Here is a 16,842-nt window from a genome sequence, read left to right as displayed (position 1 = left end):
AAGAGATCCTCAGAATGCCTCCGCGACTTTGTGACAATGCAGAGTTCAGCAGCAATGGCTCATAAACTTGTAATTGCCTATGTTAGCTATAATGTGTAGCTGTAAAACTCGTGGGTTCTCCGCTTTAGATAACATCTTACACCTAGGGAGTCATAAAGGGCAAACTAGGAGACTGGCATGAGAGCATGCATGCGAGTAGTGGATGTTCTTACATAGATGTTTGGCTGTACAAGGCGTACGGCAAAGGGCTGCGAATTTCCACGACGCCACCTTGGTAGGGGCCGCCCATACCATTTCGTGGGTTCCCACGAGCCTCCTGGTTTGCTTCGCCCTACAGCGGGTAGCAACCCAACGATCTGAAGCAGCAGCTGTCGCTGCAAGCGCTCAGGCCCTCTGATTTCCGAGCTCCGTGAATGCTGTGAATGGGATGGAGATTGTGGACAAAAGCCCCACTCTACAGATGTTGCCACCGCCGAAATAGCTGCCGCGTCGTCTGTTGACAGAGGGGGAAGTAGTGAAGCCACAGGTTTCCTCCCAGAGGCAGCCACAGCAAATGATGTCTTGACAGAAGGTGACAACACAGCCGCGCCTGTGCATAAGAAACTGCAGCAGAAGACGCCGACAACGATCAGCAGCGCCTGCCGACAGTATTTAGGGCCATAGAGGCCGCCCATCGCTCACGTAGCCTGATGGAGTCTGGGATCCAACGCTCCCAAAGTGGTCTTTCTGGATTTTCAGCAAGATTCAGTGGAGGGCGATTGCCGACTCGTACATGACAGGCAAATGGCAAATCCACAGCCACACGGACGAAGATGAAGCCTACAGGGACACGAGGACAGAAGACTCCTACCAAATACGAGGTGTCTGCTCTCTATGCGCCTAATTAATAATAAATGGATTTCATATACATATAAAGTGTGCAGTTACCTCTCAGAATAGGGCCATCTTTTGCAAAGCTTAGGGCTGTGGCTTGTCGAAGGTGGTGCTTTGAGAAACCCTGAACAGGACTAGGTTGAAATGATTCCGCACACCTTCCTTTACAATTTGTACGAACTCGTTGTTAAGGAGAGTGCTACGGTCGGCTTGCCTAGAGAATTTTGAAAATTGGTAGAAGCGCAGCTTCGAAACGGCCTGGCAGCCTGGGCCCTCAGGGCGAGGCGCAAACGATCTGCACTGCCAGCCGTTTATTCCCTGATAACTCTTCCTCTTAGCACCAGAGAAAAACAGGAAAAAGGGATTGGGGCCTGCTGTCGGCTGCTCTGCTGTTCAAGCTACCCAGTGAGCTTCTCCGGAGAGTTTTTGCTGTTCGCGAAATCATTAACATAGCCTACCAGCAACAGGCCATTGATATATAATCAGAACAGCAGTAAGCATCAGCTACTGAACATGATCTAGTTGGCGAGGCCTTCGTCAGCGGCAGCAGAGACTGTCATGACGCTTCTGGTCGCTCGGGGGGTTGTCCCCTACTGCCCCATCGGGCGCTCGCCCATTAGTTATCCCATGAATTTTTGGCATTCTCGACCAAGACGACTTGTACAGCACCGTGCGCAGCTCCGCGAGCTCCCTGCACAGTATCCGCAGCAACCTTGCAAACATATCTGGCCAATAGCCCGTTTTATAACAAGACAATGCGGAGCCCAAGGAGGCTCTCGTCTTTTCTCCTCCCAATTTGCAACAGCAACAGCGGCACAAACAGCGTCAAAAGGGGCTACTCAGGCCTCTTTTGTTCACGGCACTGTACTGAAGAGCCGCGGAGGGATAAGTTGGCCTGCAAGAGTTAGCAGACGTCTCACATTTTACCTCTACAACATGGAGAAGGAAGACTGGATTCTGTTCTGCATCTCCCTAGGCTGGTGTGGCATATTTGCAGGAGCTGCCGCCTTCAATACATGGTGGGCGAGGCTGCTTTACCGCAGACCGCAGGCGCTGTAAAGGCAGTACATAGGCTTTTTTCGCGCATTTTAAAGCCGTAGAACGAGAATGCCATGGTCCTTTTACTCTGTCTGCTGTGCAGGCGAGCAGCAACGCGGGAAGAAAGGCATCCGTACATCAAAGATGCGATCTCCATCCTACAGGCATGGCATTTAGCTGTTCTCTGCCCGCCTTCAGTGCATGCTTGTATACATGCGTGTTTGCAATTGATTACAGGGGCATATTTGCATATACTTGTGCGCCTGCAACTTGGTACAGATATATGTGAATAAAAAGTCCCCATAAAACGCTAGTGACAGCGCATGGATTTGGCCACATGAACGCTGCGGCGAGCACTTATTTAATGCTTGCGTCTGCGAATGAAGCACTTCAGCCACTTCGAGATACACTGTTTAGTCACGTGCAGGACCCTCTGTCTTCCTTTTGATTATTTTCAAGCAAACAGCGTAGTGAAATTGCTGCGTAATCTGGGCGCAGTCCAATAAGGCCGTCGTGGAGTATGTGGGGGAGCCTTTTGAGGTGAAGATCACGGAAGAGCACAGCGAAACTTTTGCACCATGGAAGCGATTGGTGCTGCAGTTGAAGGGCCCTAAGAGGTCGACACAGGTATTCCAAGTGCCTTACCAACAAGCGCGAGCCCCTGCACTCTAATATTCGCTAACTGGATTCCGCATAGCTGATTTTCTCCAGTCCCCATTTTTGCCTTTAAGGAACCTAGCATGAGGCTTTTACTGTTGGGTTTTCCGCAGGCATTTGTCTGCTCACAGCGCGATGGGTACAGCGAGCATGAACTGATTGATAAAGTTGTGCGTCTTTCCCTGTTGAGGCACTATCAGCGGTCCTCTTATGGCTACTAGCGAAAACTTCGACAAGGTTGGACAAAGTGTTTGGATCATATCTTATTCTGCTTCATATTCTGCCGGTCCCCTGCACCAAATAAAATTTGTTAAACTAACCAACAAGAAGGCTGTGAATGGCCCGTGAAGCGGCCAGAGTGGAACCATAGAATAACACTTAATCACGGGACATTTTCATATTCCATTTTCTGCGTAGGAAGAAGAAGAAGGATCGTTGTGGACTCGGCCTTACCTGCTTAAACAGTGGCTGCTCAATGCAATAAGCGATGCATGGGACGTTTTGCGGGTGCTATCGGCACCCACAGGGACAGAAGGCAGGTACAGCACCGACGGGATAGGGCACTGGAAAGTGATGTCTCTGTTCGTGTTGGCCCCTAAAGACCAGCTTCCGGAGAGTTCAGGCTGCCCGAAGGAAGCGCCCTCCGTTATTTCCTGCAAGGGTAGCCCTGAGGACAACCCAGATTGGTGTAAGCCTTTTCACTGCTTTACTGAGTGGCACTGCAGAAGTCCAAATTAAGCCTTCCAAAATGGGAAAAAGCTCCCTGTAGTAACACCTCAAATCTGCGTCGCCGTGCATGTCCTCAATTCAGACCGTTTGATTGCGCCAGAGCAGAACACCGAGAGACTCTTCTCCCACTGGATCGCGAATTCGTGCCTGTTGCTCCTGTGTGCGTATTCAATGAGGCGGGCTCGGAAGGAATGGAAGATGGCCGCGCAACGGGTCAGTTTTCTTTTGTATTTGATAGCTTTAGGAGCTCTACTTGCAACTCACACAGCCCGCAGTATAGTGGCCCGGCTGGCTGTAATTTTAGCCTGCGCTCCCGGCGTGTTCGGCGTGTTCGCCGTCTCAAGCCCCGGCCTGAATCTTGGGCCTTCCTTACTTTTCGCCATCCCATGCGTGCAGCTTTCTTCTCTTCGATTCGTCAGCCATTTCATTAAGGTGCGTCCTGCCCAGTGTTGCTTTGCAATAAGGGCTACGTCGTTCAGGTGACAGCCACAAGCTACAGCAAGCCTGACAAGCTGCCACCTTTTGCAGTTCGCCGACATAAGAGCTAGCAAATTAAGCAGACAATGCTAAAAAAACTGCAGTATTGATATGCGTTTTGGGGTGACAACTAAGTCGTATAGGCATCTGCCTACAGTCAGTTTGGAGCCAACTGCCACTCTGGAGAAATCACTCTTCAAGTGAGGCCCAGTTCGCTTGCAAGCTGTGGGCTGACGTGCAGCACCACCGAGACCTGCAGCTACTGACTACCCGCCAGCTACAAGACGCCGTTCGGAGAAGCCAATCACGAGGCACTTCAGACTGTGTCACAGCCGGCGACAAACATGGCAAGGCTCCCCAGGTGCACCTACGCTACTTCACGGGGCAGCTTTCGCATGAAGCTATTAACGGCGTGGCTCATCTTGAGATCCGTAGCCGTGACGACACAGGAGATGATCCTGACATTGCCGACATGCTGCAGTGCGAGTTGGTAAGGTTGATAATTTGCTGCAGGGTCGCCGATAGCTCGCAGCCCCCGGCATCACGGGCAGCAAATAGTTGAGCGGCGGCGTTCTTGACGTGCGTGCTGCTGTGAACAGCGACTGCAGGCTCACCGCCCGTCTCCGTTAGATCCTTATGTTGCGCTCGAGTAAGCAGCCCTGCTAGGGCGCTGTGCCTCCCAGAGATGACTGCTGTAAGGCGCATGCGGCCAGGGAACAGCCTGCAGCACACCGTTGTACTGCGTAATTGTACGGCGTTACCTTCCGCAGGAGCACTTTGTCGCTGATTCAGGAGCCACGAGACGCCGCAGACCCGCCATTCCCCGTTGTGCGGACTTACGCCTTAGACCCCAAGGCACTGACTGTGCCTGCCGAGGCGTAAGTGAAACGCAAGCCATATATCTGCATTGTGCAGATACGAGTTGGCCCGGCCTCCCTGTGCTGTCAGAATGGCTAGCTATAACAAATGGCAAGGACGACGATGCGCAGCTGGGTCACCGCAGACGCCTCAAAAACCCCCTCCCTCTGAAAAGAACTCGGCGTCGTCATAATTAACATGCGATGGAACAGTTCGAGAAGTAGCTCAAACGTCAACTCGGAGTTTATCTGCGATGTCGATGTGGGAAACCATCTGAAGCGCACCTCACACAGGCTACTTTTTGACTACTTAACTTCTTCTGAACCCAATGAATTTTCCACTAGACTTTACTTTCGGTTGTCCATACCTCTCTAAATTCTTCAAAAGAAATCATTCCGTCCCCGTCCTTGTCCGCCTGCACAATTGTTCGGTCCACTAGCTGCTGCAGCTGTAGCACAAACAGAATTCCAACAGTACACACCCACCTTGAAGAGCAAATCCTGCAACAAATAGACTACAATATTGACTTATCCAGCGTCATTAGGTGCACTTAACTCTGTGAACCGACAAACTGGATCGCTGTGCAAACAGCTCCCGTTGCAGAAACTTTCGGAGGAGACTCGGCAAGCCTCCACCTCGAGATAGACACCGGCAACGAAGCAACAAGCCGCCAACCAATGGCTTGAGCTGGCGAGCCTAAATCCAAATTAAAAGTGTATTTGCCATGCACTGCCACAGTGGTGGGCAGACCATCACGTCTTGGAGAGCCAAAGCCCTCAACTCCACGCCGCTTGTGACTGTTGCGCACCTGCTGGTCGTTAAGGTTGTTTCCCACCATCATTTTCATAACGGCAAAGAGCTCTCCGTTGCTTATGTGCCCGTCTTTGTTGATGTCGTAGACATCAAATGCAAACTTAGTCTTTTGCATCTCGTCCGTGCCAGCTGCCAACTTCGACAAACCCACAAGAAACTCTATGAACGACACTCGGCCATCGCCATTCGTGTCGAATATAGACAGCACGCGCTTCACCAATGGGTTCTAAAGGCACAGCAGCGAAACACACGCAACAGCGTCTTCGCAGCTAAGTGGCTGTTCAGCAGTGGCAAGTTTTTGCATGCAATAACGATCCACAGGGACCCGTTTGGAACCAAAAGAGTTACATTTACGTGCAATTCGCGAAAAGGGGGAAAACTGCACGAATAACTGCGTTTATGAACGCACATCTGCGATCTCGGGAACTTCAAACAGCTCGTGGGGGTCCAGCTCGCCGTTCTGGTTCGTGTCCAGCGCACGAAAGCGCTTATAGAGTTTCTTAATATCGCGCTCACTGAAGTTTGCGGCTTGGACGAGGTCTTTTTGCTCTTGAGGGGTCAGCTGGCCCTGTGCGTTGCTGCGAGGAAGCCACACACCGCGAACACCACTGCAAATGGCCTGGAGTCTTCTACGTCACCGCGGCTTACTACCACCACAGGAGAGCTGTAAATGCGTCAAGCAATAAGTGTTGTTCTTTATGGGCTCCTCTCGCGAAGAGCGCAGATCCTAACGCACCCCATGGTTGCGAGCCAGTCAATGAGTGCACAAAGATGAGAGGCACTGCCCAGCTGTAACAGCGGCCGCTGAGGACCCTCGGGAGTGCTGATGCCGCGCTGTTGCCGTTTCTATTAGCGCACACAGAAGTCTTAAAAGTTCCTGTCTATGTGCTCGACAAAATGCGACCTGCCGAGACTCGCTGGCCGAGGTGCCCCAGGCGCAGAGCTCCAGCGGTGTGCTTGGCTGCCTAGCGTGGAATCCGCTGCCTCACACCACGTTAAGAATCCGGCAGTGAAGCCGTGCAGCCCCTGCGTGCACAATTCTTGGCAGATCAGCCGCAGCGGGGCCGAGGAGTGAAGAAGTGTAGCTTGGTAGTGGGCGCGCGTCAGACAGCGCCAGCAGCCCAGCCGTAGCTGAAGGGCAGCGCGACAGCGAATTTGAACACGGTTGGTATGCTTTCAATCACGAGAGTAGGACAGCGGATCAGCCCTAATGAGCCCCGGCTCAATACGCCTGCGCATGCGTAAAGCAGACACTACTGAAATTTACCCGCGTTGCCCGTGCTGCCGGCGCCGTCCCCAAGCAGAGGAGTTAGAGATCTTTCAATAAGTATAGAGGGTGCCCGAAGAAATGGCGTACACGCGCCTGTAAGGAGCTTTACTCGCCACTCAGTCCTGCGTAGGACGCCTTGATTGATTGAAGACGGGCAGCGCAATGATCATCAGCGAGACAAATGTCAAGGTGTGAAATGCGCGGTCTATATACAGCAGAACCAAATACGCACATTCAAGTCTAGATAATATCTAACAACGATGAAAGCAGCAGCTGCAGCCACTTCACGCAACGCCACACCGGCACATACAAGAGGCAGCGATGAGCACTGGGTATCCCATTGCGTGCCCTGGGGAAGCTTAGCGAGAGTTTCACTGAATAATTTATCTTTATATCAATGTTTGTAATTTACTTTGACAGGGCATATTTCACGCAAAAAATGGCCTGATGGCCTTTACTCCATCCAAAACAACATCCCAGTGGACAACTGCTGCGCGGCCCACCCGCTCAAACTGCGTTCCATCCCTTCCGTGAGCTAGCTTTATATAACTCTACCAAGAGAAAAGTGAGTGAGAACACCACGTGAAACCCAGTGCGTACTATGGTGGCAGGGGCACAACCGCATCACAGGGACGTTCCACAGCGAGGCGGAACTTATCATGTCACTTCGAGCAACGTAGATATCGTAACAAATGCCCAGCAACAGAGTTATCGTAAAAGATGCCCTTCAGAGCCAGAGCATTATCACTTTGAATTTATAGCACTTCGGAAGAGTGGTGGGCTCAAATTTTCACCGCCATGACGTTTGCCCTCGTGCATATTCAGCAGAAGTATCTAGCAGCAGTGTAGAACAAGTATTTCGCAACACTTTGAGGACAATACGTCCCCAAAGATATGCTTGCAGAGATATGCGCAAGTCTTAAGCTGCCTAGTGTGCAGCACGTTCATGCCATGTAAGCCAAATAGACGCTTCACTTCCTCTCTCAGCAGCGTCCATAAGTGGAGTGAATTCTGGACCACACGTCCACGTGTTCTGTAACCCTGCTGCAGCAAATAGCACGATTTGGCTCTACAAAAACTCCCAGAAACAATAGCTGTGCTCGTACTAAGCAAAACAGTAAGGAGCTGGCAAGTGTGCACTTAAAGGGTAGCAGTTCAATTTGAGGTGCTCAAGAGGCTGCCTGAGATTCTCTGCAGCTAGTCGCGGGTCTCGCAGCTGAAAGAGCTAGCCAAGTATCGATGCAAAGGGCACTTCAACCTAAAGGGCTCTTCGCAGATGCCGCGGGCACACTCCCAGGAATGCATGAACTTCACTTGCAGGCCGCTGAGCACAAGGGCGAAAATTACTCTTTGGCCTCTTTCTGGCTTAAGGCGATATATACTTGTGAAAGAAAAACTTAAAATTCTGCTGAGAGATATGCGAGTCGGCGCTTAGGCCTCCAAGTGAAGGCGCCAACCTTGTCCCGTGCGCCTTTCACCAGCGTTTTCCCAGCACCTTCTTGGTTTTGCGTCCTCAATAGAATGAAATTGCAGCGCGGACACTAACTCCCTGTACTCCGCACATAATGCATGCACTGCCGCGAGGTGTTTCGCCGCGACAATCAGACTGTCAGTGTTTGCGTGGCAACTTTGACCGACAGCCTTCACTAGTCGCGGCGCAGAGCACCCAAGTTTATCCACCCCGAAGACTACAGCCTTGGCCCGCATCTGCACGCGTGACCGTTATTAACTCCCTTTAAGAGGAGCTAAGCTCATATAAAGCAGCAAATGCGGAGGCCAGTAGTCTTCCACTTTAACCTCAGCCACGGCGCTGCGGCTGCGGCAGATCACGGAGCGTCATCATCCTGTTCGAGGGAGGCTGCCTCCGGGAAGAAGTGCTTCGTCCTCTGTTGTTGTTATTATTGTTGTCGGGGCCACTGTTGCTGTCACTGCCTCCCCCCCAGCCGAACTTCTGCCAAAACCAGCCGCCGCCCGACTGGTTCTGGCCCGAGCCGTTCTCATTCCCTGCCGCAGAAGGCCGTGCTGCTGCTGAAGACCCCCCAGCCCCTCTCTGTCTGTACCTCTCTTGCTGCTCTCGTCTAATTGCCTCCAACTCCGCCTCTGGATCCTGCCGGCGGGCAGCTGTGGACGCGCTTGACCTGTGACCCGCATAGCACAAGTCCGCAAGTGACACATGAACTGATTATGAAGGCTAATGCGTACAAATACCAAGCACAATATCAAAAAAAGATGCATTCGGATGTGACAAATAAAATAGATGATAAAGTTGAAGCAGAAGAAGTAGCCTACCGCGATACAAGCGGGTGAGCGGGTGGCTGGCCGGTGCCTTGGCCGTCAGTCAGGTTTCCCGCTGATTGCCGGCCAGCCGATCCTGGAGAAGTCAATGAAGAGGCTGGCCGTAAGTCCGAACTTTGACCCTCTGGAATGCTACTAAGTACTGCCTCTATAAGCTGCGCGTTGCTGGCCAAGTCGTCAATACTGACATTGTCCTCTAAAACAATGTACTCTTGAGGGGCGCCATTCTGAACGTGAGGAGGCCTCCCCACCCTCTGACGAAATCCAAGGGCTTTGAGAAGCTCCAGAAATAAAGGGCTGACGTTCAACACTTTTTCTCGCAGAGCTGACCCGCTGTTTGCCTTGACCCATTTGAACTTGGGGAGATTTGGGTCCTCTTCTTGAGCAGCCTTGACGATGCTGCACAAACAACCCAGCACAACATGCTCTGTGATACACACAGCCTATAGTCAGGTGAGAGTTTAGAGTCCGCAGAAGCGTCTGCTTCGGGCATCCAGCTTCCTCACTTATTTACGATTTTAAGCACCAACTCGTAGGCCTTCCTTTTAGCCGCATCGCTGATCGGGGCGTCAGCGATTCCGCTCAAGATAGTCTCCATTGTGAAGGTTTGCTTAATTCATCCCATGTTTCCAATGTAGCAGAACTCAGCAGTGGGAAACTTGTCAACCACCCATCGACTCAGCTTGCGAAAACCTACGGCACTCCCTACCCGGCTCTACAAAGCTGGATAGACTTCACAAAAAAAGAAATGTACAAAAAGTCGTGACTAAATACGAACAAGCTCTCCGCTCTTGTATGTTGGCTTCTGCACACTGCGTCCAGCCACGCTTCTCATGCAGCTGGTTGCCCAGAAGAGTTCGTCCATGATGCATGCATTGCTTGCAAGGGCTGCAGAAATGAACATTGGCAGATTAGCAAAAGTAAAATGGCACAGCAGCATTTCACTCTATATGTTATAGCATTAGAAGCCAGTCGCTCATGAAGGGCCCTGAGCGGCTGCCCTGTGCCAAATTTAAGGTTACCTGGATCAGTGAGCTTCGGCCACAGGTTTTCAGATCGTCGTCCTGCCGCCGGCAATTTTTCGTTTTCAGTATTTGGTTGATCTTATTGCTTACTAAAGACCACTGCTTTTGAGCTCACTTGATGCTGTGTTGACGATTTATGTCTAGTTAGTTTTCAACCCAACTTCATCTACCTGTTTGCTTTGTAGGATGTCTTGAGACGTGGCGCACGAAGTGAGAAAACGCTTGTGTCCCAACATGAAACGAATAAATGGGCAAAAGCAGCTACAGCAGGCAACACTGCCTGGCTGGCTAAATTTTCTCTCGTGGAGATGGTCTTGAGCTGTGAGGTCCCAGTGCCAGTGCCAACCGCCCCTAAAGAAACTGTGGAACTTAGCATTCTGTAGCGTTTCAAGATCTGATTTTAAGGTAGTGTACTGGCCAAGTAAGATGAAGACGGCGTCCGCTGGGCCAAGTACTGCGGTGCAACTAGTGTTGCGAACTCGCAGCTTGCACTCGCAGCTTTGCAACGAGATTCTCTTTAGAGTTTGTTGCGGCCATCTGTTTGCTGCTGGTTACTCTGACAGTAACTGCACAACCTGCTAGCGTCTGGCACGACGAGCAGGCCAGCAGCCTCCAACTGCCAGCCTGTAGCTGGCCGTTTCCCTATTGCAAGTAGTTTCTTAAGTTGATCTCTCCGCTTTATTAGCGTTTTGAGGGCTTTAATCGCCCAAAGACCCAAGAATGAGTTTAGGGTTTTCTGTTGAGCGTTGGGGATGAAAGTTCTGGTGTGTGGAGTAGCTCGCGGAAGGCCACAATGCGTCTGCGACTCTGTTTAGTCTTGTACAAAACGGGAAGTCTTTTATTTTAGTTTGGCGGAGTTTCACCACTTGGAGGGCGTTCAGGCAAAAGCTGTTTCGCTGTTTGCAGTGGGGCCGTAGCGGCGCAGTGGAGCCTGGAAGGCGTGCGGGAGTCGCTGCGTGTTGGGGCGTTTTGCAAATCCTGAAGTGGCATTTCTCTGAGTTGGAGTGGCTGCTGTCCGTGAGAAGCGGCTCACCAATGCGGGCCCGCCCGAGGTCGAAGACGGCGTAGAGCTTTCGCAAGAAAACGTTTCCCAAGACCTGAAGTGCGGAGAATGAGTTGAAGTGGCGGCAGCGAGCGCTGCGCCGTGGACGCACAAACGTGTGGCCCTGGCCAGGGGGCAGCTGCAGCGGCGTGAAGGCCACGGGGCAGTCAGGGGAAGGGCCGCGCGAGCGGGAGGCGTCGAAGTAGTCGGGAGGGTCCAGAGCGAACTCAGTGGGGTCTTCGCCGGGAAAAGGCGCCAGGAGGAAGGAAAGGCGTTTCATTTCGGACTTGTCCGTCGAATTGCAAAGAGAAAAAGCCCCAATCCTGTTCAAAAGCTGCTCCGCCAACTCCCCCGAAACCCCCACCCCCGCAGTGCCGGAGTCCACCACTGCGCCGCAGGGAGCCTGAGGGCTGCAGAGCCCCAGGCTGGCCTCGTCCACGCGCACGTCCCACAGCCCCAGCTCCCAGCGACTCTGCGAGATGAGGGGAAACCAGGCAATCTCGGCTTCTGGATAGAAGTGGCTGGGGGCGGAAACAGCGTTTTCAGCCGGAGTCGGCAGCCCGAGGCACCCGCATGCATGCATGCAACTCACTGGGAATTGAACCCCCCGAAAGTTATTTCCCCTTCTGAAAACAAGTCCGCGGGAAGAGCCATCGAGAACACGGGCTCGCGGATGAAGCCCCGCGAGGCCATTTCCTCCGCCAGCGAAAGGCCCCCCTCTGCGCTCGGAAATCCTGAAACTCAACTTCCTTTTTTGTCCAAGACAAGTTGACAGAACGCCGAGAAATACCGAGGCCGATAATGCCGTCAAAGGCTGCAACAAATGCAATTAACTCAACTACTTTTAATGGACACTTTGCTGCTCACGAAGTTCAGAAAACGGATGCTCCGGCTGACGGATCACTGCGCCAAACTCGCGGCTAGGAATCCTGCAGAAAGTTCAGCAGCAGTTCATTTGCCCCTTTGGCTCTGCCGCTGTCTCCGACTTGAGCAATTTCAGAACTTGCGTGATGTTTCGCAGATGCAGAGAGTCCTTGCAAGTGAAAGAGTCCACGGAGCCGGAGGCGTAGGTCACGCGCCTGGCTTCCTGCACTTGCAAGTTGCCGGCAAACACTTTTCTGAAAGTCTCAGACATGTCCGGATTGAACCGCCGGTGCTGCAAACAAGAAGCTGCAGTGCAGCCCGTCGAGGGAACCCAAGTGTGGGCGCTGCCTGCAGCAGGAGGGCTCGAGAAACGCAAGAGGCGGGGGCTGTCTGCACACGCACCAGTGTCGAAGAGAACCCGGAAAGCTTGGGGCGGCGTCCCTATCGCAATCTGCCCAAAGAACCTAAACAGTTGAGTTATAAAAACGCCACAGTTCCGGGAAGATAGAGACGAACTCACTGCAGACTGCCGTCAGTTGCAAGCGGCAGTGAAACAATCTGCGAATCTGAATCCGGTTCATCAGGCTGATTGGATTCGCGGAAGGCTTCTGCAGGTGGGAATTGCACGCTGCTGTGCGCATTTAATAATCAAATTGCGTACTTGAAAGGACTCTTTGGTGCTTTCTCAGTGGCAGACGCCCAAACGCTCTAGTCGCTAATGCAGCGATGGCGCCAAATAACAGCATCAGGAGCCGCCGCACGCCGGCCCGCTCCATGCCTTTACAGCTCACGGAGTTGGGCAGCAGGGTTTTCAAATTTGCGGGATATATGTTTGCTCTTAATCACAGACGCCACTGGAACGTGCCGCCTTGCGTCCATTCAGGAAAAGCACCGCGCGAAATGTGAGCCTTTGGGCTGTACAGACGATTCAAGTAGACATCAATCTTCTTGCATATTTTATATCGATATCACAAGATCTGGTCGACACGCGAATAAGCCAATGTGCCCAGTGAAGACGAGCAAACTTGGATGAAATGCTGCAGCAGCGTCACTCAAAACGTGCATTGCGCCTGCCTCGATATGCTCGTGCAGTCTTTCTTGCTAGTAATATTTCATGCAGAAACCTTGCTTATGAGCTTTGGGCTCTTTGAAGCAATTGTATACTCCACAAGAACGAATTACATTATAGTGCACGAAGACATTACCTACCGCTGGTGGTTGCTGGCACCCGTTGCCTCATTTCCGGCAAATACCATGCATAGTTGATATCTTCAAGAATATATGATAGTAGAAGCACCTATGAGCGGCTAAAAGCTACAAACAACGCAGCAATGCATGGGGTCCGAGAGGAGCCGACCGTGTCGGCGGCAGGGTGGCGGCGTGTACTTTGAGCTGACGCTCATAATTCAGCAACTTGATGCTCCAATTACAAAACGACAATTTTGGTTTGCTGCACTGTCGCAGTGTTTTCTGTGTGGGAAAACGCAGTCTCTGCAGCGGGCCTGCGCGGGGTTGTGGGTTGGCTATCGATGCAGCAGCGAGTGGTATCAGCCCTTCTGCGGGCATTCCTGCGCGTGGGCATTCACCAGTGGTTTAAAAGGACCAATTCAGGTACACTTTAGATTAATTAGGAAGGCTGAACGGCCGGAGCAACGCAGAGAACCCCCTCGCGCCGCATTTCAAATGGGGGTACCCTGAAATCGACTTCCGGTTTTCCTCGCAGTGTCCCCTGCAGGAGAATGAAGGAACAGATCTAATAGAAAGCCACAGAACAAACGTGTCTAGTGCTTTCCCACTACCCCCCTCTGCATTCCCGTGCAAAGACACAGGCGCGGCTGTCTGTCTCCAGCCCTAACCGCACTGTCCCTTCATTCCCCAGGAACAAGAGGCCACCTGCAGCTCCGTAGCCTTCCGGCGCTGCCTCTTTGCTGCGTTATTCCAAAGCCCGCCATGGCAGCAGCAACAGCAGCAGCTGCTGCTGCAGCAACAGGGGAGGAGCCGCTGCGGTACCCGTGGCTGCCGGCGGACCAGCAGCGGCTGCCGGCCACAATGGCCTCGGCCTCCATGGCGGGTTTGCTGTCGCGACTCGTAATGCATCCGCTGGACACTGCAAAGGCAGTTATTCAAGTCCAGACGAAGACTTTGGGGACTCGAAAGTGGAAACTGAGCGGCTCAAAGACAGCACTGACACTCTCCTCGATCTGGAAGGCTGACGGCGTCGCCGGGCTCTACAGGGGGTTTGCGTAAGCGAAAAGCCGCAGCCATTTCCCCCTCTTTTGCCCGCGCGAGGCCCCGCGCAGGGCCTGCGAGAAAGCCCCGCTCTTCTGCTGATTGGCGTTGTCTCTGCAGCGTGACCTCTGCCCTGGCAGTGCCCGCGACTTGCCTTTACTTCAGCACCTACGAAATCCTCAAGTCCCGCTTTTTGAAGCTTTCAAGGGGCGAAGATGCGCAGTCAGCAGCAGCAGACCAAACCTTTCTCTCCGCGTTGCTGCTGGACTCCGTCTGCGGCTTTTCTGCCGAAGCCATTTCTTGCGTCTTCTACCTCCCCATGGATGTCTGCAAGGAAAGACTGCAGGTACACCTTGCGGCTCTGCAGCCGAAGAAGAAAGAGGGTTTAGGGTTTAGGGTTTAGGGTTTCTGGAAACCCGTTGGACTTCGGCTGAAATGGTATTAATGGACACCAAATGGCGCACCCAAGAAGGCTGCGGGGGTAGCGGAGCCAAAGTTGAATGCATTTGCTGCTTGGCGAGCCCAAAGGCTGCCGGTGGCTTCTCACAGCCACTTTTCCCTAGAGAGTCCTATTATTTATTATTATTATTGTTATTGTTATTGTCATCATTAATATTTGTGGACTCAACAGGTGTACTCAACGCTGCGTCCGGGGGAATTCTGCAAGCGAAAACCAACTCTGGCTGACGTGGCCACTGCCGGCGGGTTCCGCGGCCTTTACCGCGGCTACGGCGCCACACTTTTATCTTTTGGCCCCTTCAGCGCGATTTTCTTCACCCTGAATCATGTGAGCTTGTCGCAGCAGTCCAAGTGCATTAACAAGCACAAGTGGAAAAGAACTGGCGATCGCAAGTTCAAGTCACTTTTCCTAGGAATGAGTGAATGGGGAGAAAATAGTGGCTTCCTTATCCCTAACTCCGTCGTTTTTTTTCGTTTTGCAACATTTTCGCCACAGTGTCGAGCCTTCTTTGTACCGGTGTCTTTGTCACTGCTTTGCTGCATCAATTTCTGCTCCGCAGCAATTCGGAAAGATTGCAAACAGCCTAAGAGGCTCTGACGTCGCTTCCCCAAAGTCGCCAACTGCAGAATGCTGCCCACTTATTGACGCCTCCGTCGCAGGTGCAGCTGCTGGCGCCGCTGCTTTCTTGACTGCGCCTTTGGACAAGGTGAAACTGAGGTGAGCCAAATCTACAGGATCCGACTTGCGCAGCAGAATATCAGTGCTGCTGCTGATTGACATTTACATTCTTTCTGAATTTAAGAAGTAAGACGCAGAATCAACCAAAGAACATAGATCGCTGTGTATCAGTTGCCTGGACGATACTGAAATCCATGGAGAGATCTGGTAAGGTGGCTTGCCTTGATAGGAGGAGTTGCACAGATCCTTTTTGTTAAGGGCAAGAGTCTGATTCCACATATCACTGCATAAATAAATACTTCAACAATATGCGGCGTGCACTTGCGAGGCCTTTTGACCTGGTCGAGACGTTTTCTCTTTGCGAGTCTGATGTCGCGGCACTTCTTCTCAGGCTTCAGGTTCAAATGGAAAACTCCCAATGCCGCGAGCAGCCTTTCTACTACAGAAATTTCTTCCATGTGGGGTCTTGCAGAGTCTCTAACAGCACATGGCTGCCTGCTGCTGCTTATTCTCTTTGCTTTTGCGTATGCGTATTCCTGTGTACGGGAAAGAGTGAAGGGCCGCCGCTGTTCTGTTCGTGTGCTCAGGGTTTGGCCTCTTTGTTCAGATCTGAAGGCCTTAGGGGCTGTTTTGCGGGCGTGGGAGCTCGCACACTCTTTCACTCGGGATCTCTTTTCATGACATTCCTCTTCATGCAGACTGCGCGTAATGTCTACTGCCGTTACTACGAGGCGTAGGGAAAACAGGCCACTACAGCTGCGGTGGAGCTGTACGTGAGAGCAGCTATCTCAGCAATTTGCAACTGAGACAAAAGGCTGGTTCATTGCAGCAATGAAGAAAGTATATGCAATTGATTGTGTTCAAAATGAGTTTTTGTGAGGCGTAGAGGCGCAGCCAATTTCGGCGCGCCAGCACACCGCCGTAAGCAGCCTTCGGCGATCCTGGCCAAAGCTGGCTGGCTGCGGGCCAGCTGCGGCTAATATTGGTTTAAAAAAAGAGCATGAAGACGGAAATGAGCGCGGAAGCAGCGATGATCATGTCGCAGTGGGGACTGTGGAAGACCGAACGGTTGACGACACGTGTGAACCGCCTGCCCAGCCGCAGAGAAAAGGCTTGAAACGTTCTTGGCTGGCTACTAAAGCTGCACCCAAAAGCTCTGAAACGCATTCTTTTTGCTTATTTTCACGTGATGGAGCCGCATATGGCCAAATGTTCTGGACAGCAAATGTGCTGAGCAGTGTCACAGTGCTTCCCAAGTCTAGGCGGCTCTGAACTGCTGGTGGTGCTCTGAACTGCTGCAGCACCACGCTGCGGTGCAGCCGCATATTATGTAGGGAAGAAAGGGACTGCCCTTACTTGCACTGGGCTGAGGGAAAGGCAAGGCTTAGATTTGGCATTGCCGCTTGGCAGTTGGCCTTAGACTGCGTGTGCCCGACTGTCACTTCGGGCTGGCACCACGAGAACAGATCCTATTGAAGGCGCAACGCAGAAGATTCCTGCAGTGCCTGTCATTGTGGCGCTGTACTGCCAAGAT

At 52.3% G+C, this 16,842-nt stretch overlaps 5 protein-coding genes across 5 annotated transcripts; 2 read left to right on the top strand and 3 right to left on the bottom strand.

Annotated features, from left to right (window-relative positions):
• Window positions 1–1,809: 1,809 nt before the first annotated feature.
• On the top strand, window positions 1,810–4,829 carry ENH_00081380 (hypothetical protein, conserved; the record flags this gene model as incomplete). The annotated part of the gene is made up of 10 exons (XM_013577814.1): window positions 1,810–1,892; window positions 2,015–2,075; window positions 2,410–2,538; window positions 2,682–2,738; window positions 2,986–3,256; window positions 3,380–3,510; window positions 3,694–3,729; window positions 4,016–4,264; window positions 4,373–4,423; window positions 4,545–4,829. 10 exons carry the CDS (start codon window positions 1,810–1,812, stop codon window positions 4,827–4,829), a joined length of 1,353 nt encoding a protein of 450 aa, XP_013433268.1.
• A 28-nt stretch (window positions 4,830–4,857) lies between these two features.
• Window positions 4,858–6,186, bottom strand: ENH_00081370 (protein phosphatase 2b regulatory subunit, putative; the record flags this gene model as incomplete). The annotated part of the gene is made up of 5 exons (XM_013577813.1): window positions 4,858–4,905; window positions 5,000–5,080; window positions 5,441–5,671; window positions 5,855–6,023; window positions 6,182–6,186. 5 exons carry the CDS (start codon window positions 6,184–6,186, stop codon window positions 4,858–4,860), a joined length of 534 nt encoding a protein of 177 aa, XP_013433267.1.
• Window positions 6,187–8,513: 2,327 nt separating this feature from the next.
• Window positions 8,514–9,608, bottom strand: ENH_00081360 (hypothetical protein, conserved; the record flags this gene model as incomplete). Its single annotated transcript, XM_013577812.1, has 3 exons — window positions 8,514–8,853; window positions 9,005–9,409; window positions 9,517–9,608. The coding sequence occupies 3 exons, from the start codon at window positions 9,606–9,608 to the stop codon at window positions 8,514–8,516; spliced, it is 837 nt and encodes a 278-aa protein (XP_013433266.1).
• A 944-nt stretch (window positions 9,609–10,552) lies between these two features.
• On the bottom strand, window positions 10,553–11,770 carry ENH_00081350 (eukaryotic aspartyl protease, putative; the record flags this gene model as incomplete). The annotated part of the gene is given in 3 exon segments (XM_013577811.1): window positions 10,553–10,732; window positions 10,737–11,598; window positions 11,670–11,770. Coding segments are annotated over 3 exon segments (1,143 nt in total).
• Window positions 11,771–13,891: 2,121 nt separating this feature from the next.
• Window positions 13,892–16,045, top strand: ENH_00081340 (mitochondrial carrier domain-containing protein, putative; the record flags this gene model as incomplete). Its single annotated transcript, XM_013577810.1, has 5 exons — window positions 13,892–14,184; window positions 14,291–14,516; window positions 15,190–15,347; window positions 15,700–15,766; window positions 15,896–16,045. The coding sequence occupies 5 exons, from the start codon at window positions 13,892–13,894 to the stop codon at window positions 16,043–16,045; spliced, it is 894 nt and encodes a 297-aa protein (XP_013433264.1).
• Between the last annotated feature and the right edge of the window lie 797 nt (window positions 16,046–16,842).

This window comes from Eimeria necatrix, genomic scaffold (genome assembly GCF_000499385.1).
Source record: "Eimeria necatrix Houghton genomic scaffold, Enh_scaff88, whole genome shotgun sequence".
In the NCBI taxonomy this organism is placed as follows: domain Eukaryota; phylum Apicomplexa; class Conoidasida; order Eucoccidiorida; family Eimeriidae; genus Eimeria; species Eimeria necatrix.
This window is presented reverse-complemented; position numbering and strand designations above follow the sequence as displayed.